Source organism: Acinonyx jubatus, chromosome E2 (assembly GCF_027475565.1).
Source record: "Acinonyx jubatus isolate Ajub_Pintada_27869175 chromosome E2, VMU_Ajub_asm_v1.0, whole genome shotgun sequence".
NCBI classification, from domain to species: domain Eukaryota; kingdom Metazoa; phylum Chordata; class Mammalia; order Carnivora; family Felidae; genus Acinonyx; species Acinonyx jubatus.
This window is the reverse complement of record NC_069396.1, coordinates 59,363,534-59,385,393: the sequence shown is the minus strand read 5'-3', so window position 1 is coordinate 59,385,393 and position 21,860 is coordinate 59,363,534. Positions and strand designations below refer to the sequence as shown.

Here is a 21,860-nt window from a genome sequence, read left to right as displayed (position 1 = left end):
CTTTCTCTGGATTTCATTTCTCTTCTTTTCTAGTTTCTAAAGGTGAAAGCTGGGGTCCTTGATTTGAGACCTTTTTTTTCTATAAGTGTTTAATGTGATCAACTTTCCTTGAAGAGCTGCTTTAGAAGGCTTCCACAAATTGTCTTACATTGAGGGATTTTTTTCCCCCATTCCATTCAAAATAATTTTAGAGCAATTTTTAAAAATTTATTTTGGTGTGTGTATGTGACAAAAAGAGTCATCAAACATAGAAGGGCTCTTCCTAAAAAGCTTCTATAAAAGTGCTATTGCAAATGCCATGCCTCTTTGTCCATTAAAAAAAGTATTCCCCTGAGATTGTGAACAAAACACAATGCCTACTCTCTGCACTTTTATTCCATATTAATATTGGTGTTTTTGTCTAGTGCAATAAAACAAGAAAATGAATATATAACATTTGGAAAGGAATAAATAAGGAATTTATCACTAGCCACCTTAAATTTTTTCCCTAAATAACATCTGCACTGGGTCCTTCTTTGGAGATCCAGTCCACTATTGCAATGCTTCCCTACCCCCTGTAATTTTCTTCACTCCTTCTGGTTCTTTTCTACTTCCAAAAGACAGACCTATTACCTTCTAAGATACCATGTAACTCAACACCTTAGACTCATTGCTTATTGTCTGTGTCCCTTAATGAGAATGCAGTTTCCATAAGGAAACATTCCTTGTTTATGTTCTGTGCACTCATACATCATATACCTAGAAATGTGCCTGACCCACATAAGGTACGTGTCTGCTGAAGCACTAAACAAATATCTTGCACAGAATTCCTGTTCATTTGCAACATTGTGTGTTGTTTCCAACTCTACCCACCCAGTACAGTCTCTCCCTTCAATTTCAGTACCCTCAGATCTCTCAGGAAAGGAAAGAAATGGTATTTTGGATTGACCAAGTGGATATGATGTGCTCAGCTTAGTTCTCTCACTTACTAGATTTCAGTGCCTTCTGTTCAATTTGCATGAGGATTTTTGCCCTCCCCATCCTGTCCTGACACTCCTGTTACATATCTCAATTAATCACTTTTAATAGCATTTGGGGGTGTGCACAGTTCACAAATGTTTTCCACAAATAATCTTCAATCCCCAGTAGACACTGTCAGTGCAATTACAGGTGAAATGATAATCACTTCCCAGCAAGCAGATGAGATCACAGAACCTCAAAACCTTTATCTCAGGGTTCAAAATCCCCCTTTCCGCACCTGCACAGGTTCCATCACCACAGCCACTGCCCTCACAGCAAACTCCAACCGGGTTAGTAGCTATTTTTTTTTCCCAATTAAATTCTTCATTATTATAAGGAGTTTATCTCAGGAAAGCCAGGGATAACCGTTCTCTTAGAAGCAGTAGGTTTTCTCAAGCAGAAACATACAAAACCCAGCCGTGGGGAGACATCTGCTCCGGAACCAGCTGAGGAAAGGAGAGGCCCTTGCCACCCTCGTGCACCTGCTTCAGGGCCACCCCGGGTGCTCCCTCCAGCCGCCAGTTCCAGCCCCCTGTGAAACGGGCTCTCACCTGTCTGCAGCCCTGACTCACAGGCTGCACCCTGGAGCCGTCACAGCAGGGGCATGTGATCGGCAGTGAGAGACGATGAGTTCCCATACGGTGAGTGTCTGAGCAGCCATTGCTGGGATGCCCCAATGCTTCTGGGGGTGCTGCTCTGCTTTGCAAAGGGGAAAGGCATGTGGTGCTGACTAAAGCCCAATGATCCGTGTCCAAATTTCTCTCGTTTGTAAAAATTCACATCTCATTTACAGAAAATAAGGTCTCATTTGTTTTCATGATAGAAACAAACATCTTATGGTAAGAAAAATGTGGCCACAAGTTTGTGGGGGACAGGAGCGCCTGGGTGGTCGGTTAAGCCTCGGACTCTTGATTTCAGCTCATGTGGTGATCTCACAGTTTGTGGGTTCAAGCCCCGTGTCCGGCTCCGTGATGAGAATGGCTGCTTGGGACTCTCTCTCTCTGCCCCTCCCCTGCATTCTCTCTCCCTCAAAATAAATAAACGTTAAAAAAGAGTTTGTGGGGGACAGACAAGAGGAATACTCAGGACTGTAGTAGTCTCAAAACACAAATATTACTCCAACAGGTAACCAGATTTTAAAGGTGCTTCAATAGTCTTGTCCTTGTACAAATCTGACGTTCTCTCTACCCTTTAGGGACCTCAGCTGTTCTTTGGATCCTTTCTTATCCATCTATCATCTATCTATCTATCATCTATCTTTCTATCTAAATACATACATAGTGTGTGGCCACCCCATCCACTTACCCACCTACCTCATTTTATACGCTGTTATTTTCAAAGAGAAAATAATTTTGGCCAGAGACTCTTTAGTGACAGGCTGGCTCGCCTTCCCCTCTCTGAGAGCAAGGGCACTAAACTGAGATTCTCCCTGTGACTCACAAAGCCACTATGATCAGGTGGACGTTGTGAGCCATTATTGCCCTGTGCATTGCTACAATTTTATCGGGCTGGAGTGGTTAATAATCACACTGATCTGAAGATTCGTGTGTTTCTGTTCTCGTTCTTTTATGTTTATTTATTTTTGAGAGAGAGAGAGAGAGCACGAACAGGGAAGAAGCAGAGAGAGAGGGAGACACAGAATCTGAAACAGGCTCCAGGCTGAGCTGTCAACACAGAGCCCCACGCGGGACTTGAACCCACAACCCTGAGATCATGACCTGAACTGAAGTCTGACGCTTAACCGACTGAGCCATGTAGGCACCCCTAGATCTCTTATTAAAAAGAAAAAATATCGGGGCGCCTGGGTGCCTCAGTCGGTTAAGCGTCCAACTTCGGCTCAGGTCATGATCTCGTGGTTTGTGAGTTGGAGCCCCGTGTGGGCTCTGTGCTGACAGCTCGGAGCCTGAAGCCTGCTTCGGGTTCTGTGTCTCCCTCCCTCTCTCTCTGCCCCTCCCCTGCTCATGCTCTGCCTCTGTCTCAAAACATTTAAAAAAATTTTTTTAATAATAATTATAATAAAAGAAAAAAATAGTCCTTCTTTGCTCCCTGGCTCTGCCCCTTTCCCGGCTGCCGCTGCCGCTGCCGCTGGGGAAGCCCACCCCTCGCTCTCACCCCGTCCTGGCCCTGTTGGCGCAGCCTGGCGTGGCCTCCTGCCCTGCGCCACCGTGAGATGCTGCCCTCTGGGCCCAGCGGCGCCCCCAGTCCCGTCCACCACGCCCCACCCGATGCGAAAAGCAGGGCCGGGTCCAGGCCAAGTGCAAAGCCGGAGGAGCCACGAGTACCATGACTAGGAGGCATGCCTCCGGAGCTTAGGTCACCAAGATGATTACCAACTGGTTGGAAAACGTGGTCCGGGAAAGCATAGTGAAGTATTTGAGGCCATTAACATCACCAACAGCGAGGCAGTGGTTGTAAAAATTCTCAAGCCAGTGAAGAAAAAAGATAAAAGGAGAGGTTAGGGTTCTGGAGAAGCTTCATGGTGGGACAAATATCATGAAGCTGAGGGACACCGTGAAGGACCCTGTGTCAAAGACACCAGCTTTGGGGGGCACCTGGATGGTTCAGTGGGTTAAGCACCTGGCTCTTGGTTTCGGCTCCGGTCATGGTCTGGAGGTTCAGGAGTTTGAGCCCTGCATCTGCGGACGGTGTGGAACCTGTTTGGGATCCTTTCTCTCTCTCCCTCCCTCCTCATGTTCTCTGTCTCCTCATGTGCTCTCTCTCTCTCAAAATGAATAAATAAACTTAAAAACGATTACACCTGAAAATAATGGAATGTCATTTTCAATTGAGTTCACTTTATTATTTTAGAAACAAGCATTTCATAATTTTACAATGTTTTTACTTCCGAGTATCACCTGTTCATACACAGTGCCAGCATTTTTAAAATAGATTATCTAAACGATTAATATCTATAGTGAGATCATGCTATTTGTCCTCCTTTATAATCTACACAGTTAAATAATTTCTTTGTATTTAAGTTTAATTCATTGCTGGTACATCTTTACTTATCTCGACTTTCATGTTAATGAAAAAAATGGCCTCTGATTTGGGCTACGCATGGTAATGATGTGTCAAAACAGATTTATAAAAATATACTCTAATATTTTTACATGGCAGATTTGACATCTTTATGTTAAGATATAGGGTATAATTTAATTCTAAGATGAGAGCAAGAAATTTACCTCTTAAAAAAATAAATTTACCTCTACTATTTCAAATAAATCTCCAAGTAGTTTAACCATGTATTAAATAAATAAGTTTCCCAAATATTTGATGATTTACTTTCATCCAACACAGTTTTTAGCTTACTGACTCTGATCTGTGCTATTGATCTGTGTACGTCTTCAGCAATGACAAGTTGTGGTTAATGGTCTTTGTATCTAACACAGCAAGTTCTCTTCATTGAACTTAAGTGTAAATTATAGAGGGTATATAATACGTTATGTAATATGGAATGTATATAATATATAGTATATAATTGGGTATGTTTACATTTTTTCTTTTGTAGTATTAGAAAAATGTAGGGGTGCCTGGCTGCTTCACTTGGTACAGCATTTGACTCTTGATTTCAGGGTTGTGAGTTCAAGCTCTATATTAGGCATGGAGACTACTTAAAATAATAGTTAAAAAGAAAAAAAAGAAAAATTTATAAATTTTCACTTGAATTACATGAAAAAGACACTGTGTTAATTAAATCATTTACAATATTAGACTTTCTGTCTTGGAAATAAGTCTATCTCTGCTATTTGTTTACTACTGATTTTAAGCTTTTTTTTTTTAAGTTTATTTATTTATTTTGAGAGAGAGAGAGAGAGAGAGAGAGAATCCCAAGCAGGCTCCATGCTCAATATGAAGCCCGACTTGGGGCTGGATCTCACAACGAGATCATGACCTGAGCCGAAATCAAGAGACAGATGTTTAACCGACTGAGCCACCCAGACACTCCAAACAGAGCATTATTTCTCCTTCTCCTTCCTATCCTCCTTCTCCTCCTACTCCTTCTTCTCCTCTTCCTTCTCCTCCTCCCCTTCCTCCTCCTTCTTCTTTTAAGTTTATTTATTTATTTTGAGAGACACACAGAGAGGGGGGTGGGGCCAAGAGAGATGGAGAGACAGAATCCCAGGCAGATTCCATGCTGTCAGTGCAGAACCCCACGTGGGGCTCAATCTCAAGAACTATGACATCATGACCTGAGCCGAGATCAAGAGTTTGATGCTTAGCCTATTGAGCCGCCCAGGTGCTCCCAAACAGAGTATTTCTTAAAGACAGAGCATTCTTCTTATGGAAGTCTCCCTTTAAAATCTTGTTGAATTTAATTTTCTATTAATTTACTTCAGATCTCTGCCTCTTTTTCCATCACTGATGAGGTTTTTTATCTCAGTGAAAGCACTGACTTTCCACAAAGGTTCATACAAAAAAGACCTGGTTTGGATACCTGCCCCAAAGAGTTTCCCTAATGTGATTCCTTTCTTTTGAGTATCATGGTGATTTATATACTAAGCTAGATCCCTTACATTTAGAATTATGGGAAAATCTGATACATTTCATTAACTGACAAGCTTATAAGCATCTGTATTTTAGGCGGGTTTTACCTTCTTTAGTTTCCAAACTGCTCATTTATCTGTTCCCTCTGGATACAGATGTCACTTGGTTTTAAGAGTCCTGTCTAAAGACAGAAAAAAAAAATTAAGTACGGTAAGAATAAAGTAATTTAACAATGAAATGCTAAGAATAAAATGTGTATTGTCTAGGTTGAAAAATATTGCCTTAAAGACACAAAACTTAGAAAATATTATTAACAGAAGAAAATGTCTTTGAAAACTGGTATAATGGAATATTTCAAATATATGTGAAAGATAACAGCATAAGGCCCACAGACTTATCACCACCTTAAACAGTTAAATTACCAGCACGCAGTCATTTCATTTCATCTATACTGTCACCCACGTTATCCACACCAGATTATTTAACAAAAAAAATCATATATAATTATATTCTCAAGTAAATAATCAAGAACGTACTCCTACACAATGACATGGGATGTAAAGATTGGATTCCTTCATAAGGAGGACCTGAGTACCTTTCTAATACCTACAATAACTACTCAATAATATCATTAAATAACAATAAGAGCTCATGTTTCCCCTACTCACCCCCATATAATTTGTGTTTTTCTATTAAGAGTTTGGCAATTAATAAGTCCCCCTCTTTTTCTTATTCTTATAAAAAAAGGATCATTTATCTAGAATAATTTAAGATGTTCTATCAACTTATTACATCCTACTGATACTGCTTCATATGCTGTCCCAGTCAGTCACACTAAAGGTATAATTTTTGCTAGTGGCTTACTCAAGTTCTAGTTCAGTTTATTGTGAAGAACACTTCAGAGGTAGTACAGTTCCTTCTTATGGCCTCCCATTCAAAGAAGTTTTTTATAGCTTTTTATATAAGCTTTTTATAGCTCAGCACAGAGCCCAACTCGGGGCTCGAACCCATGAGCTGTGAGATCACGACCTGAGCCGAAGTCGGATGCTCAACGGACTGAGCCACCCAGGTGCCCCTGTGAGAAGTTGCATTTAGAGGCCACAATCTGGAGAACAGAGGTGGTAGTTGCTCGGGAGTAGATCACAATATCTGAACCTGTTCAGTTAAAAAAACTGTATCTATCTCTCTATACATTTCAAGTCAAATACACATTGGTTAATGTTGACTTCTTTCAATTACATGGATCACATTAATATTCTTATTCAGTCATTTAAAAAAAAATTGATGATTTTACTAAAAATACGATATTGGATACCAGTTCACAATCTTGGCTGATAGTTTTGGTGTTTTGTTTGAATACACCCTGATAAAAATCAACAGACACAATTATTTTTTTTTTAGTTTCTCAAAAGTTATTATTTGTATGGATTGGTCATAAACTTCTCACATAATAAGGATTGTATAGGTATGCAAACATGTTTTAAAGTCACTTTGAGATTGAAAGTAATGAGTTATTCTTGGGGCGTCTGGGTGGCTCAGTTGGTTAAGCGTCCCACTTCGGCTCAGGTCATGATCTCACATTTCATGGGTTCAAGCCCTGGGTTGGGCTCTGTGCTGACAGCTCAGAGCCTGGAGCCTGCTTCAGATTCTGTCTCCCTCTCTCTATGCCCCTCCCCTACTCACAGTCTATCTTTCAAAAAATGAATAAAGTTGTTAAAAAAAAAAGGAATTCGTAATTACATTTATCTAAAATATCTAACGATTGGTGGAAGAGTATAAACCTCCAACTCCCATGTGGAGATAGGACTCTTAAGAAAAAAGAACTAGAGATTCCACATTTAAGAGAGCAGAGATCATCGGGGACTTCAATATTCTCAGATTCTCAATGTTACCCTGACCTGGAACCAGATTTCAAAATTACTGTGACATTCGAATGATCCTCCAAATCTGAAACTCTTCCTACCCAACAAGGACCTCACGATCCCCTGATCAGTAGGCATTTTTAATGTGGTCACCCCTCACAGACATGTAGCGTTTAACAGCATGGTTTGTTCCGGCAGATAAAGTTCTACTCAAGGAGCATAATGATGGATATTTCAATATTCTTTCTCTGAGAGCACAGTGCACATAATTTAGCCCCTACCCATGTCTCCATGGCGTCCATTCCCTTTTGATTAAGGGAATAGAATGAGTCTCTTTTGCCCTTGAACGACTACAGTTCAAACATAGGAGTGACCCATGGTGATCACAGGTGTTAAGTAGTCAGAGACTCCTCCAAGTTGACTCTGATTTACAGAAACTGTGTAAATTCTCACTCCACATAAAATGACATCTTTGTTGGAGAATTAAATTCATTACATGTTTTCAAAGTTATTTATGGAACTTTCCCTTGGTTTAAAATTCCTCTCTGATAAAGTTCATATGTATATTGTACTACATTTTCTTAAAATTACCCTTCAATTTTAATTGCTGTTATAAAAATTACAATTGTATCTAAACATTTTAAACAAATCCATCTGCCTATAAAGTTGATGTGAATGTTTATGTCTAAATATGCCACGACTCCCTCCTCCTTCAATAAACCAAGGCCTAAAGGTTGCTGTCAATTGGTGTGCATCCTTGGAGAAACATCTTATCTACAGTGACATAGTAAAATCTCCTTTAAATAACCACTATCTGACCCTTTTGTTGCTTTTAAGGACATATTCTGAATGTCCTCTATGCAGAAAAAATGTGGTTTATGGAAAACCCTACAGGAAACATGAAGACAGTAATACATATATTTTGGATTTCCTCCAGATCTTCTGCCCCAGTTAAGACCAATTTCCACTTGAAATTGATGGGCTCTTCCAACTTGGAAATGGGGATTATCTTCCTCATTCAGGCAGCAGTGGGGATCCTGGGAAATTCCCTCCTCTTTGGTGTTTATACCTTCACTTTGCTCACAGGACACAAGTTGAAACCCAAAGACTTGATTCTCAACCAACTGGTCTTAGCCAACAACTTGGTGCTTTTCTCCAAAGGGATCCCTCAGACCATGGCAGCTTTTGGATGGAAATCTTTCCTAGATGACCCTGGATGTAAAGTTGTCTTCTATGCCCACAGGGTGAGCAGAGGAGTTGCCCTCAGCATCACCTGCCTGTTGAGTGGCTACCAGGCCAGTAAGCTTCATCCTAAAATCTCTGGGGTGATGGGGCTCAGAACATCTCCAAAATGCATTGGCTTCTGCTGTTTCCTCTGCTGGATCTTGCATCTCCTGTTAAATATCTACACTCCAATGAAAATGACTGGGCCAGTGAATAGCAAAAACCTTACTTTAAAAAATATATTTGTCTACTGTTCTAAACTACCACAAGATAAACTTAGAGACTCACTAAATGCTGTCATATATTTTTATTTTGACTTTGTGTTTTTGAGCATCATGGTGTGGGCCAGTGGCTCCATGGTCCTTGTCCTGCTCAGGCACAAGCAGCGAGTCCAACACATTCACAGCCGCAGCCTTTCCCCCAGACCCTCCCACGAGGCCAGAGCCACACAAACCATCCTGATGCTGGTGAGCTCCTTCGTCTGCTGTTACTGTCTCTCTTCCATTTTGTCTCTTTGCATAGCATTTATTCGGAGTCCAAACGAGTGGCTAGTAAACATCAGTGTGTTTGCAGCATCATGTTTTCCAACATTCAGCCCATTGGTGTTCATCAGCAGTGATGTGCATGTCTCTCGGTTCTGCTCTGCCTGCTGGACAAGGAAAACAATTTCCTTAATCTGGTAAAACAGTTGTATATCTTTTGATCTGTGCAGATAAATCTATTTTTAGTTTCACCCTTCATTAAAATATACGTGACTATTTGGTGCTAGTTACAATTCTAGGAATCTGTGATATCCAGTGATTAACACCCCACTCTCATACAGGCATAGTAGAGCCAAAATAGATTTATACAATATGCAATTATTACTTAACATACACAGGCTGTATTCCTCAACTAAGAAGTTTAAGGTCCTTTACAGAGTATAGTGTATGAGAACTACCAAGTTTGCCAACATAAGTAAAATGTCACCTATATCTAGTAAGGGCTTCTCAATAGTTGTAATATGTTTTTTCCCTAAACATAAGTGAATGAGACTGTATCTATCAGGGAAAAGATCTGGAATGGCCCATATGGGGAATGTACATGCAACCTTTTTTTTTTTTTTTTTTAATATTTATTTATTTTTGACAGAGAGAGAGAGAGCGTGAGCAGGGGAAGGGCAGAGAGAGAGGGAGACACAGAATCTGAAACAGGCTCCAGGCTCCGAGGTGTCAGCACAGAGCCTGACGCGGGGCTTGAACTCACGGACAGCGAGATCATGACCTGAGCCAAAGTCGGACGCTCAACAGACTGAGCCACCCAGGCACCCCTGTACACGCAACTTTAATAAACAACAAAACTGTAGTGTTTGTGGCAGAATACCACAGATCAGAGAAAAATTCTAAACTTTGTCCTAACAATGACAAAGGTCAATCAAGAGGTGTAGGAACATGTGTGAATCATCACCTTTGCTTTTTAGATGTCATTTAGTACATACATAATAAAATGTGTTTCATTTTAATAAACTTCCATTTGATTCCCAATTTTGGTTAAAATATTATGGTTTAATGGTTCTCAAACCTAGTGTGTTTCCAACCTTCAGTCATTGGCATTTATTTTAAACAAAAGGCAGGGACACCTGGGTGGCTCAGTCGGTTGAACATCCCATCTTGATTTCGGCTCAAGTCATGATCCCAAGGTCGTGGGATCAAACCCTGCATCAGGCTCTGTGCTGAGCGTGGAGCCCGCTTAAGATTCTCTTTCTCTCTCTCTCCACCTCTCTCCCCTGCTTGCACTCCCCCTAAAATAAAATAAACAAACAAAAGACAAAATTTCAAGAGCTTAAGCATTTTTCACTCTATTTCTCACATTTAGTATCAAATATAAGAGTTCTTTTTTCCCCCACTGGCCTATTTTTCTCTATTTAATTCACGCTGTTCATATTGTCCTTAAGGATTTTATCTTATTTTATATTAGTTTAGTTTAGTTTGAGAGAGAAAGAGAGAGGGAGAGAGCTGGGGGGAGGGCAGAGAGAGAGGGAGAGACAGAGAATCCCAAGCAGCCTCTAAACTGTGAGCACAGAGCCTGACACGGGGCTCAAACTCACAAACCATGAGATAATGACCTGACCTGAAATCAAGAGTCACATGCTTAACTGACTGAGCCACCCAGGCGCCCCGTGTCTTTAGGATTTTAATTCAATCTTTTAATTTTGCTGAAGAGTCCAGGCAATTTTACAACTACAGTAAAACCTTGGTTTGTGAGTAACTTGTTATGTGAGTGTTCCACAAAAGAAGCAAACATTTCTAATATATTTTAACTTTATAAACGAGCAATGTCTTGCAATACGAGTAGTACATGATGCCAAACGTTACATGATTACAACTGAACCAATGGTTCTCTCTCTCTCTCCCTCTCCCTATCTCTCTGCAGGATTGTGGGTGATTGTCTCCCATGCTCAGATGCTCAGTCTCAGGGCATGGTATTTGGCAGAAATCAGTGATTTTTCAGAATGCTGGAAGTTGCCTACAACTGGTACTAGTGTATTTTTTGTCACTTCAAAGCACCTGTGGACAGTCCTTTGCTTCTCCATACAAGAGAAAGCTTAGGAAGGCTTTGCTTCATTCTAGGTCAGGCTGCCTGCAGATATAGACCCTTTCCTCTGCTGCCATATTGCCTTATATGTTTAATGTAACATAATATATGACAAGAGTGTATTAACATTATACTGCAGTCAATATCCACGCGAGCATATACAATGACCCCCGTGCAGAAAAAGATTCCATTGAGCCAACAGACAGCAGTGATTCTGTTATAACGAAAGTTGTCCTACACAATAACTCTCCTCTCATCTCCCTCACACCAGCCATGAAGGTTTTCAAAGGAAAGTGCAGGTTAATTTATTTTTCTTTATATTTTGTATTATATTACAGTATTGTAATCATTTTTATTTGAATATTTTTGGGTTGTGAAATGAATCATCTGAGTTTCCATTATTTTTTATGGAGAAATTCACTTTGATATACAAGTGCTTTGGATTACAAGCATGTTTCTGGAACAAATTATACTCGTAAACCAAGGTTTTACTGTATTTTATAGTTAATTTTGATAAATCCTAGGACTGAATGCTGTCTTCGAGAAAGTATAACCTTATTTATTTGCACACAGAAAATGACATTTAAAGGCCTCCTTAAGTCCAATTAATTTTTATAAAAATTTCATGAACTGTGCAACTCTTTCTTGAGCTCAAGTTTGCACAATAGTCTCTGATGAGGCCTTATCGTTCCCATTATATCCATTCACACAGTCCCCGCTATCAGGTCAGGGTGTGTTTCTCTAAACCACCCTGATTAAATGCTTTCTAATTACCAGTCACCACTAACTTCTGTCTTCTCTAGTCCTAAGGTAATTCTTAGACCAATTAATTCCTGAATAGTTGATGAGAATACATTGTATCTATAACTGAGCCTTAGCCCAAGGACACCTAATCCATACAGTTGATCAACGAAGCCACAGAAGATACAGCAGTTTCCTTATCTGTGATGACCCCACCTCTCTGACTCAGGCAGACCCACCTCCCAGTGAGCTCTCAGAGACCTGTGCTTATGCCCGCCGCCCTCAGTTCCTTCCTCACCTGCATGTCTGTCCCCTGACCTTACTGGTCTGTATGCTCTATGGCAGATTTCATATTTTCTAACAGTGCGCCTGAAATTATTTTATCTTTATGGGTTTACTAACAATTTGCTCATACATACAAGCTAACTATCCTCGTGTCCATCTGGAAGATGAGAAAACACATTTACAGCCTATGAACTCCAGCCATCATTCCACAGCACCACTCGACTCAACCTTGTTTGTCCAAGTTCCAGACCCTGTTTTTAATGGAAATACTTTGCTTCCAAGTAACTGATCATCCTGTTTCTGAAGTTGAATGAATCATTTGGGGAAAGGTGTTTCTTTTGCATTTTATGGACTGATCTGTGTTTCACCTGATTTTCAGCCAAGCAATCACTTTCTGGGTCTGTAAACACTGATAGGGATACTGATTGTGTTTATGTTTCATGCCTTGCACCTCATGACAGAAGTCTCACTCAAGAGAAACCTGCTAGTTAAATCTAACATTCAACCTTTTTGGTTTCCCATTTCCTCTTTTTTTTCTCTTTTCAGCTCTGTGCAGGTTATGTATAATTCATCTCCATTAAATTCTTACATTTTATTTATGTTTTTTGGTGCTATAATTTAAGGACCACACTTATGTTTACCCCATTTTTTTCTTTACACTTTTATTGTGAAATGTAACATTACTACAGGGAATTATTATACATATATTATATATATATATATGTATATATATATTAAGTATATTTAGAATATTATATATGTATATATATTAAATATATATATTTAGAATTTAACAAATGTTCCTAAAATAGATACTTCTGTATCTGCCACTGAGGGAAATACAAAGTATACTTGTAGTGTGCCCTGCCATGTCAAGTGCTCCATCCCAGACACGGTCTACACCTCCTCCAAGAGGAAAGCAACATCCAGATTTTCAAAGTTGGCATCTTTTGGACTTAAAGAAATTTTTAATGCTTATTCATTTTTGAGAGACAGGGTGCAAGCTGGGAGTGGGGCGGGGAGACACAGAATCCGAAGCAGGCTCCAGGCTCTGAGCTGTCAGCACAGCTCCCAACATGGGGCTCGAATTCATGAACTGAGATCATGACCTGAGGCAAAATTGGAAGCTTAACCAACTGAGCCACACAGGTGCCCCTTTTGGATTTTCTCAATAGTTTTCCTTACTATGCATAAATTCTAAAACTATAGTTTGTTTTTGTATACTATTGACATTTATATGAGTGAAATCATATATTATGCATTTATTTCTTTTGCCCAACGCATGTCAGTAAGATTCATTTATGCCGTTCAACGTGTCTGTATCATCCATTTTCATTGCTGTTGAGGGCACCATATTCCACTTTCCTAACGGCACACGGGAGAAAAATGAGGCAGAAACAAGTCAGCTGCAAGAGAAAGGGAGCAGGGGACGACAGTTTGGAAGGATGGTTGCCCCAAACTCCTCATTCTCGTATTTATTGGGAAAATCATATCAATCATCAATAGACATCACAATTCTTTACACTGTTTAAAGAGTGTTCTCAGGGGGAAAACAGAGCTTGTTGAAGCATGTAGCGGGAATAATCTACGGCTGAGCAGGCACAATCAAAACATCTGATCAGACCCATAACAGGTGGTCATGGTCTCTGAGAAGGCGGAGAAGTACGAGCAAAAGCAGCAGGCGGCTGTCCACCCTGAGTGGGCCAGGCGTTCCCAGCTGCTCGGCTTCAGCAACATCAACCGCCTCCCCAGAGAGACATTTCACTAGATGTTTTTCTTAGAGCTATATTGTTTATCGTATAGTTCTAGTTAATGTTTTCCTCCAATATTATGTTTTAAGCATCACACTGATCTGAGGGCCCATTACACCGTATCATGATTTCTATTCTACAGTGATGGACCTTTGTATTGCTTTCACGTGTTGGGAGTAACAATGCAGCTGTGTAAGTTTTCGTCCATGTTTTGATGCATATTAGAACATATTTCTTTAGAGAAGTTCCCTCCCACACCAGGTTCTGTAACATAGTCTATCATAAATCAAGTGATTGTCCAGATGTATGTGGATTTCCTTCTAAACTCTACATGGTTCCCACTGATCTGTATGTGTAACTCTGCAAATATCTAATATCAAACTGTCATTTTTAGTTTTATAACAAGCCCTAATTTCTGAAGAACAATCCACCTTATCTTTTTTTTTCTTTACCTTCTAAATGTGTCTTGCTGATTATTTTTCCTGTGAATTGTAAGTTTTAACTTCTTTTTTAAATGTTTTTATTTATGTTTGAGACAGAGAGAGACAGAGCATGAGCAGGGGAGGGGCAGAGAGAGAGGGAGACACAGAATCCGAAGCAGGCTCCAGGCCCAACGCGGGGCTCGAACTCACGGACTGTGAGATAATGACCTGAGCTGAAGTCGGACACTTAACCGACTGAGCCACCCAGGTGCCCCGAATTGTAAGTTTTAAAAACCAACTGTCGGGGTGCCTGGGTGGCTCAGTCGGTTAAGCGTCCGACTTCAGCTCAGGTCACGATCTCATGGTCCACGAGTTCGAGCCCCATGTCGGGCTGTGGGCTGATGGTTCAGAGCCTGGAGCCTGCTTCCGATTCTGTGTCTCCCTCTCTCTCTGCCCCTCCCCCGTTCATGCTGTGTCTCTCTCTGTCTCAAAAATAAATAAAAAAAAATAAAAAAAAAAAAACCAACTGTCAACTTCAAGCAGAGTAACAAGAGTCAACAAAATAAAAACTTAAAATAAGCATTTCAGCACTTGCAACTCTTTATCTTAAAACTATCAACCATACCAGAATTTACTTTGAAATTGTGTATGTCTGCAAAATTATTTTTTTTTAAATAGTAGAAAACATTATCAGGATATGGATTATCCTTACATCCCAGCCCCATTTCACCATCCTGCTTGTTTTTTTCTAATTTGAATATTAGTTTTTAAGAGTCATTATGGCAGATTCCTAGTTTGGAAAAAAAAAAATTCCGAGGTCTAATATGCCCACAAATACATATATTTTTAAATGTTTACTTATTTATTTTGACAGAGAGAGACAGGGAGTGAGCAGAGGAGGAACAATGAGAGGGAGAGTAAGAGAATCCTAGGCAGGCTCTGCACCATCAGTGCAGAGCCCAATGTGTGGCTCGAACTCCCCAACCGTGAGATCATGACCTGAGCCGCAATCAAGAGTCTGATGCTCAACTGACTGAGCCACCCAGGCACCCTTATGCCCACAAATATTTTGATTGCTTTTTCTTTCAAATGGCATGCATATTGGCTGAGGACATTTCTTTTGAAACTTTATTTACTACTTAGCCCATTCTATCTTTTCAAAATATTTTAAGGTTTTTTTCAATTAACTTAATTCCAGTGTAATTCAGGTACAGTGTTATATTAATTTCAGGTGTACAATAGTGACTCAGCAGTTCTCTATATTTTTTAATGTTTTATTTAAACATTAAATACAGAGTGTGTGAGAGCACGTGTGAGAGGGGAAGGGGCAGAGAAAATCTCAAGCAGGCTCTGTGCTGTCAGTGCAGAGCCTGATGAGGGGCACAAACTCACGAGTCATGAGATGATGACCTGAGCCAAAATCAAGAGTTGAATGCTTACTCAACTGAGCCACCCAGGGACCCGTTTTGTTTCTTAAATTCCATGAGTGAAATTAAATGGTATTTGTCTTTCTCTGACTTATTTCACCTAGACTTATACCCTTCAGATTCATCCATGTTGTTGCAAATGACATTTCATTCTTTATGGCTAACATTCCTATACATCCTGAAGATGTACATACACACACATACATATTATACACACATTGTATACACACACATGTTTATTGATTCATCTATTGATGGACACTGGCTATTTCTAGATCTTGGCTATTGTAAATAATGCTGCCATAAACATAGGGATGCCTATAACTTTTCAAATTCATGTTTTCGTATTCTTTGAGTAAATGCCCAGTAGTGGAATTACTGGATCATACGATAATCCTGCTTTTAATATTTTCTGTAATCTTCCTATTGTTTTCCACAACAGCTGCACCAGTTTGCATTCTCACCAAGAGTGCTGGAGGGTGCCTTTCTCCTCCACATCCTTGCCAACACTTGTTGCCTTTTGCGTTTCTGATTTTAGCCATTATGACAGGTGTACGGTGATAGCTCATTGTGGTTTTGATTTGCACATCACTCATTAGTGATGTTGAGCATCTTTTCATGTGTCTGTCGGCTGGCTGAGGATATTCTTGATACACATAATTTTTACTTCAATATTTTAAAAACATTTATTTCATGGTACATTTGCATTCACTAACTGTGGAAAGGGAAGAGCTCAAAAAGATTCTTGTTCCTCTATATTTCCTACTGTACATGTGCATAACTTTCTCCTGTCCTTGATTCTCCTTATTACAATGGGTCTAAACAGCATGTTTCCCTTTTGTAAACAGTCTCCCTCAGTAACTTCCTCCTTCTTTGTGTTTCATTATCTATAGGCCTCCTTTTCCTTTCATGTCTTAAGATGTTTGGCTTTCCTTTAAAATTTCCAATGGCTTTACCCCTTTCCAACGGCTTTTGAGATTTCCTCCATCTGGTATTTCTTTCTTTTTTAAATTAAGCTCTACACCCAATGTGGAGCTTGAACTCACAACCCTAAGATGAAGAGTCACATGCTCTACCCATGGAGCCAGCCAGACATCCCTGCTATTTTTTAGTTGTATAGGCATTATCATTTATCCTATCTATATTGTGTTCTTTACCAAACCATTGTATTTGACGTCCAATGTTTCCACATATCACAACTTTTAAAGTTTACTTTTACTGTTTTTGAGAGAGAGCATGCACCTGCAAGAGCGCAGGAAGGGCAGAGGGAGGGAAAGAATCTTGAGCAGGTTCCATGCTCAGCGCAGAACCCAACACAGGGCTCGATCTCACAACCATGAGACCATGACCTGAGCCAAAATCAAGACAGATGCTTAACGAACTGAACCACCCAGGTGACCCAACTATCACAACTTTTATATTGTACTATATTACTAATCTCCTCCTCACTTTGAAAACCACTACTACATTTTACTTTAGAGACATATGTTTTTTCCAGTGTTATAGGTAGCCCCTTTTACAATGGTTTTGGTTACAAGTCATTTTGAAAGGTAAGGCCGAACAATGCCTTCTTCACTAGATATGAAGAAACCAGGAAGTCAGGTAATGAAAAGGGGGGTGTCCAACAGTCAAGTAATCTTTCTGCAGTAGCAGCTGCTAGGTTTTGCTTGCCAATCTGCCATAGCCTTGTCTAGTAAGGAAACCACAAGGCCAAATGCATTGAGAAAGATTACTCCTCACATAGATAGCGTAGGAAAGCTGGCAAACATTCTGTCACCTCCTGCTATGCTTGTCACATAGGACACCACCAAACCAAAGGGACCAGATTATAGGCAGCATGTGTAGTGGTACTGTTGCTGAGGAGCCGATTCAAGCCTGGATCTGAGTGGTTTTACATTCTTGCAAATGAACCCTAGGGAGGGAAAGATTAAGTGGAAATTTCCATGCCTCACAGGAACCAGGAAGGTAGTGAAACTCTCATACACTGATGGTAGGAAATATGAAAAGAAATAACCATTTCACATCAGTTTGGCAATTTCTTAAAAAGTTAAACATTTACCTACCCTATGCTTCAAGCATTGCACTCAGAGGAACTAACACAAGAGAAATGAAACATGTATCTGTATAAAGATTTATACGTGAATTTTCATAGCAGCTTTATTTGTAACAGCCCAAACCTGGAAACCCAGATGTCAATTAACAGAGGAACAGAACGTCAGACAGCAGTAGATTCACACCAGAGAATACTACTCAGCAGTGAAAGAACAAACTATTTTTTTGAATCTCTAATTATGCAGCATATATGAAACCAGAAAAATCCCAATCATCTAGAATTCTAGAAAATATAGTCTATTGTAAAGGAAAGTAAATTCAGGTTTGCCCAGAGAGCCAGAGAGGGCAGGGAAAGAGATTAATAACAAGCAGGAGTTAAATATGTGTGGGACTTATGTTTATTATCACAATTACGATGATTTCATGGCTTATACTTGTCAAAAACTTATTTATTTATTTTTCATTTATTATTTTTTTAAATGTTTATTTATTCTGGAGAGAGAAAGAGAGACAGAGCATGAGCAGGGGAGGCGCAGAGAGTGAGGGAGACACAGAATTTGAAGCAGGCTCCAGGCTCTGAGCTGTCAGCACAGAGCCTGACGCAGAGCTTGAACTCATGAACCATGAGATCGTGACCTGAGCGGAAGCCGGAGGCTTAACCGACTGAGCCACTCCGGCGCCCCGTCAAAAACTTATTTATACAAAATACCAATTTATACACATTAAATACGTGCAATTTACTTCATGTGCAATAACTTAATGGTTAAGCAATCATTCAAAATAAAGTATGGATCTCCCCCTCTTCATAAAAAATCAGGTTTGTCAACCCTCTACTATCTCCATCACCTCCTCTTTTTTTTTTTTTTTAAATGTTATATTTGAGAGAGCGAGCAACCATGGGGGAAGGGCAGAGAGAGAGAGAAAGAGAGAATCCCAAGCAGGCTTTGCTCTGTTACAGCAGAGCCCGACATGGTGCTCAAACTCATGAACTGTGAGATCATAACCTGAGCTGAAATCAAGTGTCAGATGCTTAACTGACTGAGCCACCCAGGCACCCCATCCATCATTCTCTGGTAAGGCTTTAGGAGGAATGCCTTACCTCAGGAATAGCAAATACTGTTGAGCAATGAAGGATGTTTCCGCCTTAGTCACAGAGGCCGTACCACTGGACTGTGAGATCTCCCGTCCCTATGCTTGTTCTCCTGCATGTGTAGTAAGTCTTCTAAGGTCAACAGCCCAGAAAGCCACAAGAATCCACAAAACCTTTATTTTCTATGCAAATGACCTCAGCTACTCAAGACACACAGGCCCGAAGGTATGTGCCCACCCAACACAGCCAAGCCACAGTCACTGCAGTAGCTATGGGTACACTTTTAGAAGAGGCACGGTCCACCTGTTCGTTGCAGGCTCTACCTCTCTCTGTCAACGCAATGTCTGTGCACCAATGACAGTATTCCCTGGGCCCTACAGCTTTAAGATCAGTGACACTACTTTACAAAACTCTAGACATCAGGGCACGTGGCTCCTCTGAAGGACCTGGGGAAGACAACTCCTCTTCACCATGCGGTCATCACAGAATATGCGCCATAAGCAAAGAAACTAGTCCCGGAAGCACCGGATACTGTCACCAGTGCCTGCTCGTCAGCGTGACTTCTGGGCCTGGAAAAAGACCTTGGCATTCAGGCTGCCAATCAGTTGTACAAAGCCTACAGTCTTTCCTTGGAGGCCACGGGCAACAGTGCGAACTAGGCCCGAACTGAAGAGCCGTCTTCTGCCATTACATGGTCTCTTCTGAGGCGCACCAAAGTTTGGGACTCCCACAACAAGCTGTTCACCCCTGCGTGTTTTCAAAGCACCTGTTAGTGAATACAATCCCCAAGACAAAAGGTGGCTTGAACAATAAGGCCTTTTTTACTGCACAAACCATAGCAAGGTAAACCTGTGTACAGGTTGGTGACATGGAGACTGGAAAATCCATCACAAGTGTCATGAAAACAATGTCCATGAAGACAAATTTCCTCTTCAAGTCACCAACAGAACACAAATAAGGTCTTTTGGGAGAAAACTGGGTCAAGAATGTGACGAATTAAAGAGAAGGTAATGATGTCCCCCTAAAGGCTCAAGTTGCTCATTTTCTCCAGAGAAATCAGAGGTCTACTTCCGTAAATACCACGGGAGCCTGGGCATTTCAGACAGTAGAGTTCAGAGGACTTACACCACAGAAACTGGCAGTGACACAATCTCGGCAAGGGCCCCACCCAGGTTAGGAAGAGTGGCTCCTGGAAGCTTCCCACATACCTGGAATATACAGGGAATCTTCCCTGTGGTGTTTTAAGATGCAGGAGTTCAACTTCAGGAAGATGTCTCCTTCATGAAGGCTCTCCTCCAATGTCTTTATATCAAACAGGTAAACAGCTTGTTCCCTACACGGCCATGGCTTTGCTCTGTGTGAACTTCCCGGTGCCTGATGAGGGGAGACTTTTGGCTGAAGGCTTTCCCACATTCACTGCACTCAATGAGGTCTTTCTTCAGTGTAGACTTTTTTGTGTCAAATGAGGTCACATCTCTGGCTGAAGGCTTTCTCACATTCAGTGCACTCATAAAACCCACCTGCACTGTGAACATTCCGGTGCTCAATCAGAGCAGGCCGCTGACTGAAGACTTTCCCACATTTGCTGCATGTATAGACTTCCTGTGTGGTGGTGAATGAGGTTAGGCCTTCGGCTGAAACCTTTTGCGCATTTGTCGTACTCATGAGGCCGTTCTCGGATGTTTATTTTTTGGTGTTGAGCAAACCAGGTGTCACTGAAGAATTCCCCATGATCCCTGCACTCGGGAGCCCTGTCTCTAGCGTGAACTCTGTTGTGTTGAATGAGGTAGGACTTGCGGGTTAAGGATTTCCCACATATCCTGCACTCATAACGTCTTTCTCTAGTGTGAACTCTCTGGTGTTGAGTGAGTCCAAAACTTTGGCTAAAAAGTTTCCCACACTCCTTGCACTCATAAGGCCTTTCTCCAGTGTGAATTCTACGGTGTTTAATGAGGCAGGAGTTGTCAGTAAAACATTTTCCACATTCACCACACTTATAAGGCCTCACTCCAGTGTGAACTCTCTGATGTTTAATGAGGCTGGAGCTATGTCTAAAGAATTTCCCACATTCACTGCACCCATAAGGCTTTTCTCCAGTGTGAATTCTCTCATGTACAGTAAGGGTAGACTTTTGGCCAAAGAATTTTCCACATCTGCTGCACTTGTAAGGCTTTTCCCCAGTGTGAGTTCTTTGGTGCTGAATGAAACCGAAGATATTGGTGAAGAATTTTCCACATTCATTACATTTATAGGGCATTTCTCCAGTGTGGACTTTCTGATGCTGCAAGAGGTTAAACCTTCGGGTGAAGGATTTCCCACATTCACTGCATTTGTAAGGCTTTTCTTGGGCATGGACACTCTGGTGTTGAGCAAGAGAGTATTTGTGGCTGAAGGCTTTCTTGCCTTCACACCAATTGTGATGGCTTTTCCCACTGTGAACAGCTTCCCCACACATGGTGCTACTGTGAGCTTTCTGTCCATCACGACTGGCCTGGTGCTGGTGCTCGCCTGAACCAGTGAGGAAGTCCTTGTCGACCTCCCCACAGGTGAAGGACTCCCCTGGCACATGGAACCTGCAGCTCTTCACAAGTGAAGCCCTTTTCAGGGGTTTCTCTACACTGTGCTGCTTCCCGTGCTGGTGAAGGTTTGCAATGAAACTGGTCCGTCTCCCACATGTGCCAGGTCTCAGCTGGGGATGTGTTCTCTGATGCAGAGCCACACCCAAAATGTCTTTCAGGACCAGACCGCATATCTCACAGGGGTGTGCCTTCTGGGGATCTGGGCTTGCCTGGTGAGTCCTAACCTGCGACGCTCCTACAAAAGCGCTCTGCTCAGAAGGTGCCTCCCCATCCCCTGCTCCATGCCAACAACCTGCAAGCAGAGAAATTCTAGTGAAGCACACAGACGCAGTAGTGGGAAGAGGCAGCACCATCATTAACGTGTGTCCA

The 21,860-nt window shown here is 41.2% G+C and overlaps 2 protein-coding genes across 7 annotated transcripts in view; one reads left to right on the top strand and one right to left on the bottom strand.

Moving 5' to 3' along the window:
• The first annotated feature begins 8,289 nt into the window (after positions 1 to 8,289).
• Positions 8,290 to 9,253, top strand: LOC106985320 (vomeronasal type-1 receptor 1). Its single transcript, XM_015083485.3, has one exon. The coding sequence runs from the start codon at positions 8,324 to 8,326 to the stop codon at positions 9,251 to 9,253; it is 930 nt and encodes a 309-aa protein (XP_014938971.3). The 5' UTR covers positions 8,290 to 8,323.
• Positions 9,079 to 21,860, bottom strand: part of LOC106985317 (zinc finger protein 211-like) — a 35,484-nt gene continuing 22,702 nt past the window's right edge. For 4 of the 6 annotated variants that reach the window (XM_053210822.1, XM_053210823.1, XM_027037474.2 and 1 more), the window contains one exon: positions 17,258 to 21,783. In XM_053210822.1, the coding sequence (XP_053066797.1) occupies positions 20,456 to 21,783 (1,328 nt within the window). In that variant the 3' untranslated portion in view covers positions 17,258 to 20,455. Of the gene's footprint in view, positions 9,220 to 17,257; positions 21,784 to 21,860 lie in introns of those variants that run through there. The other 2 variants (XR_008293719.1, XR_008293720.1) reach the window with 2 other exon arrangements.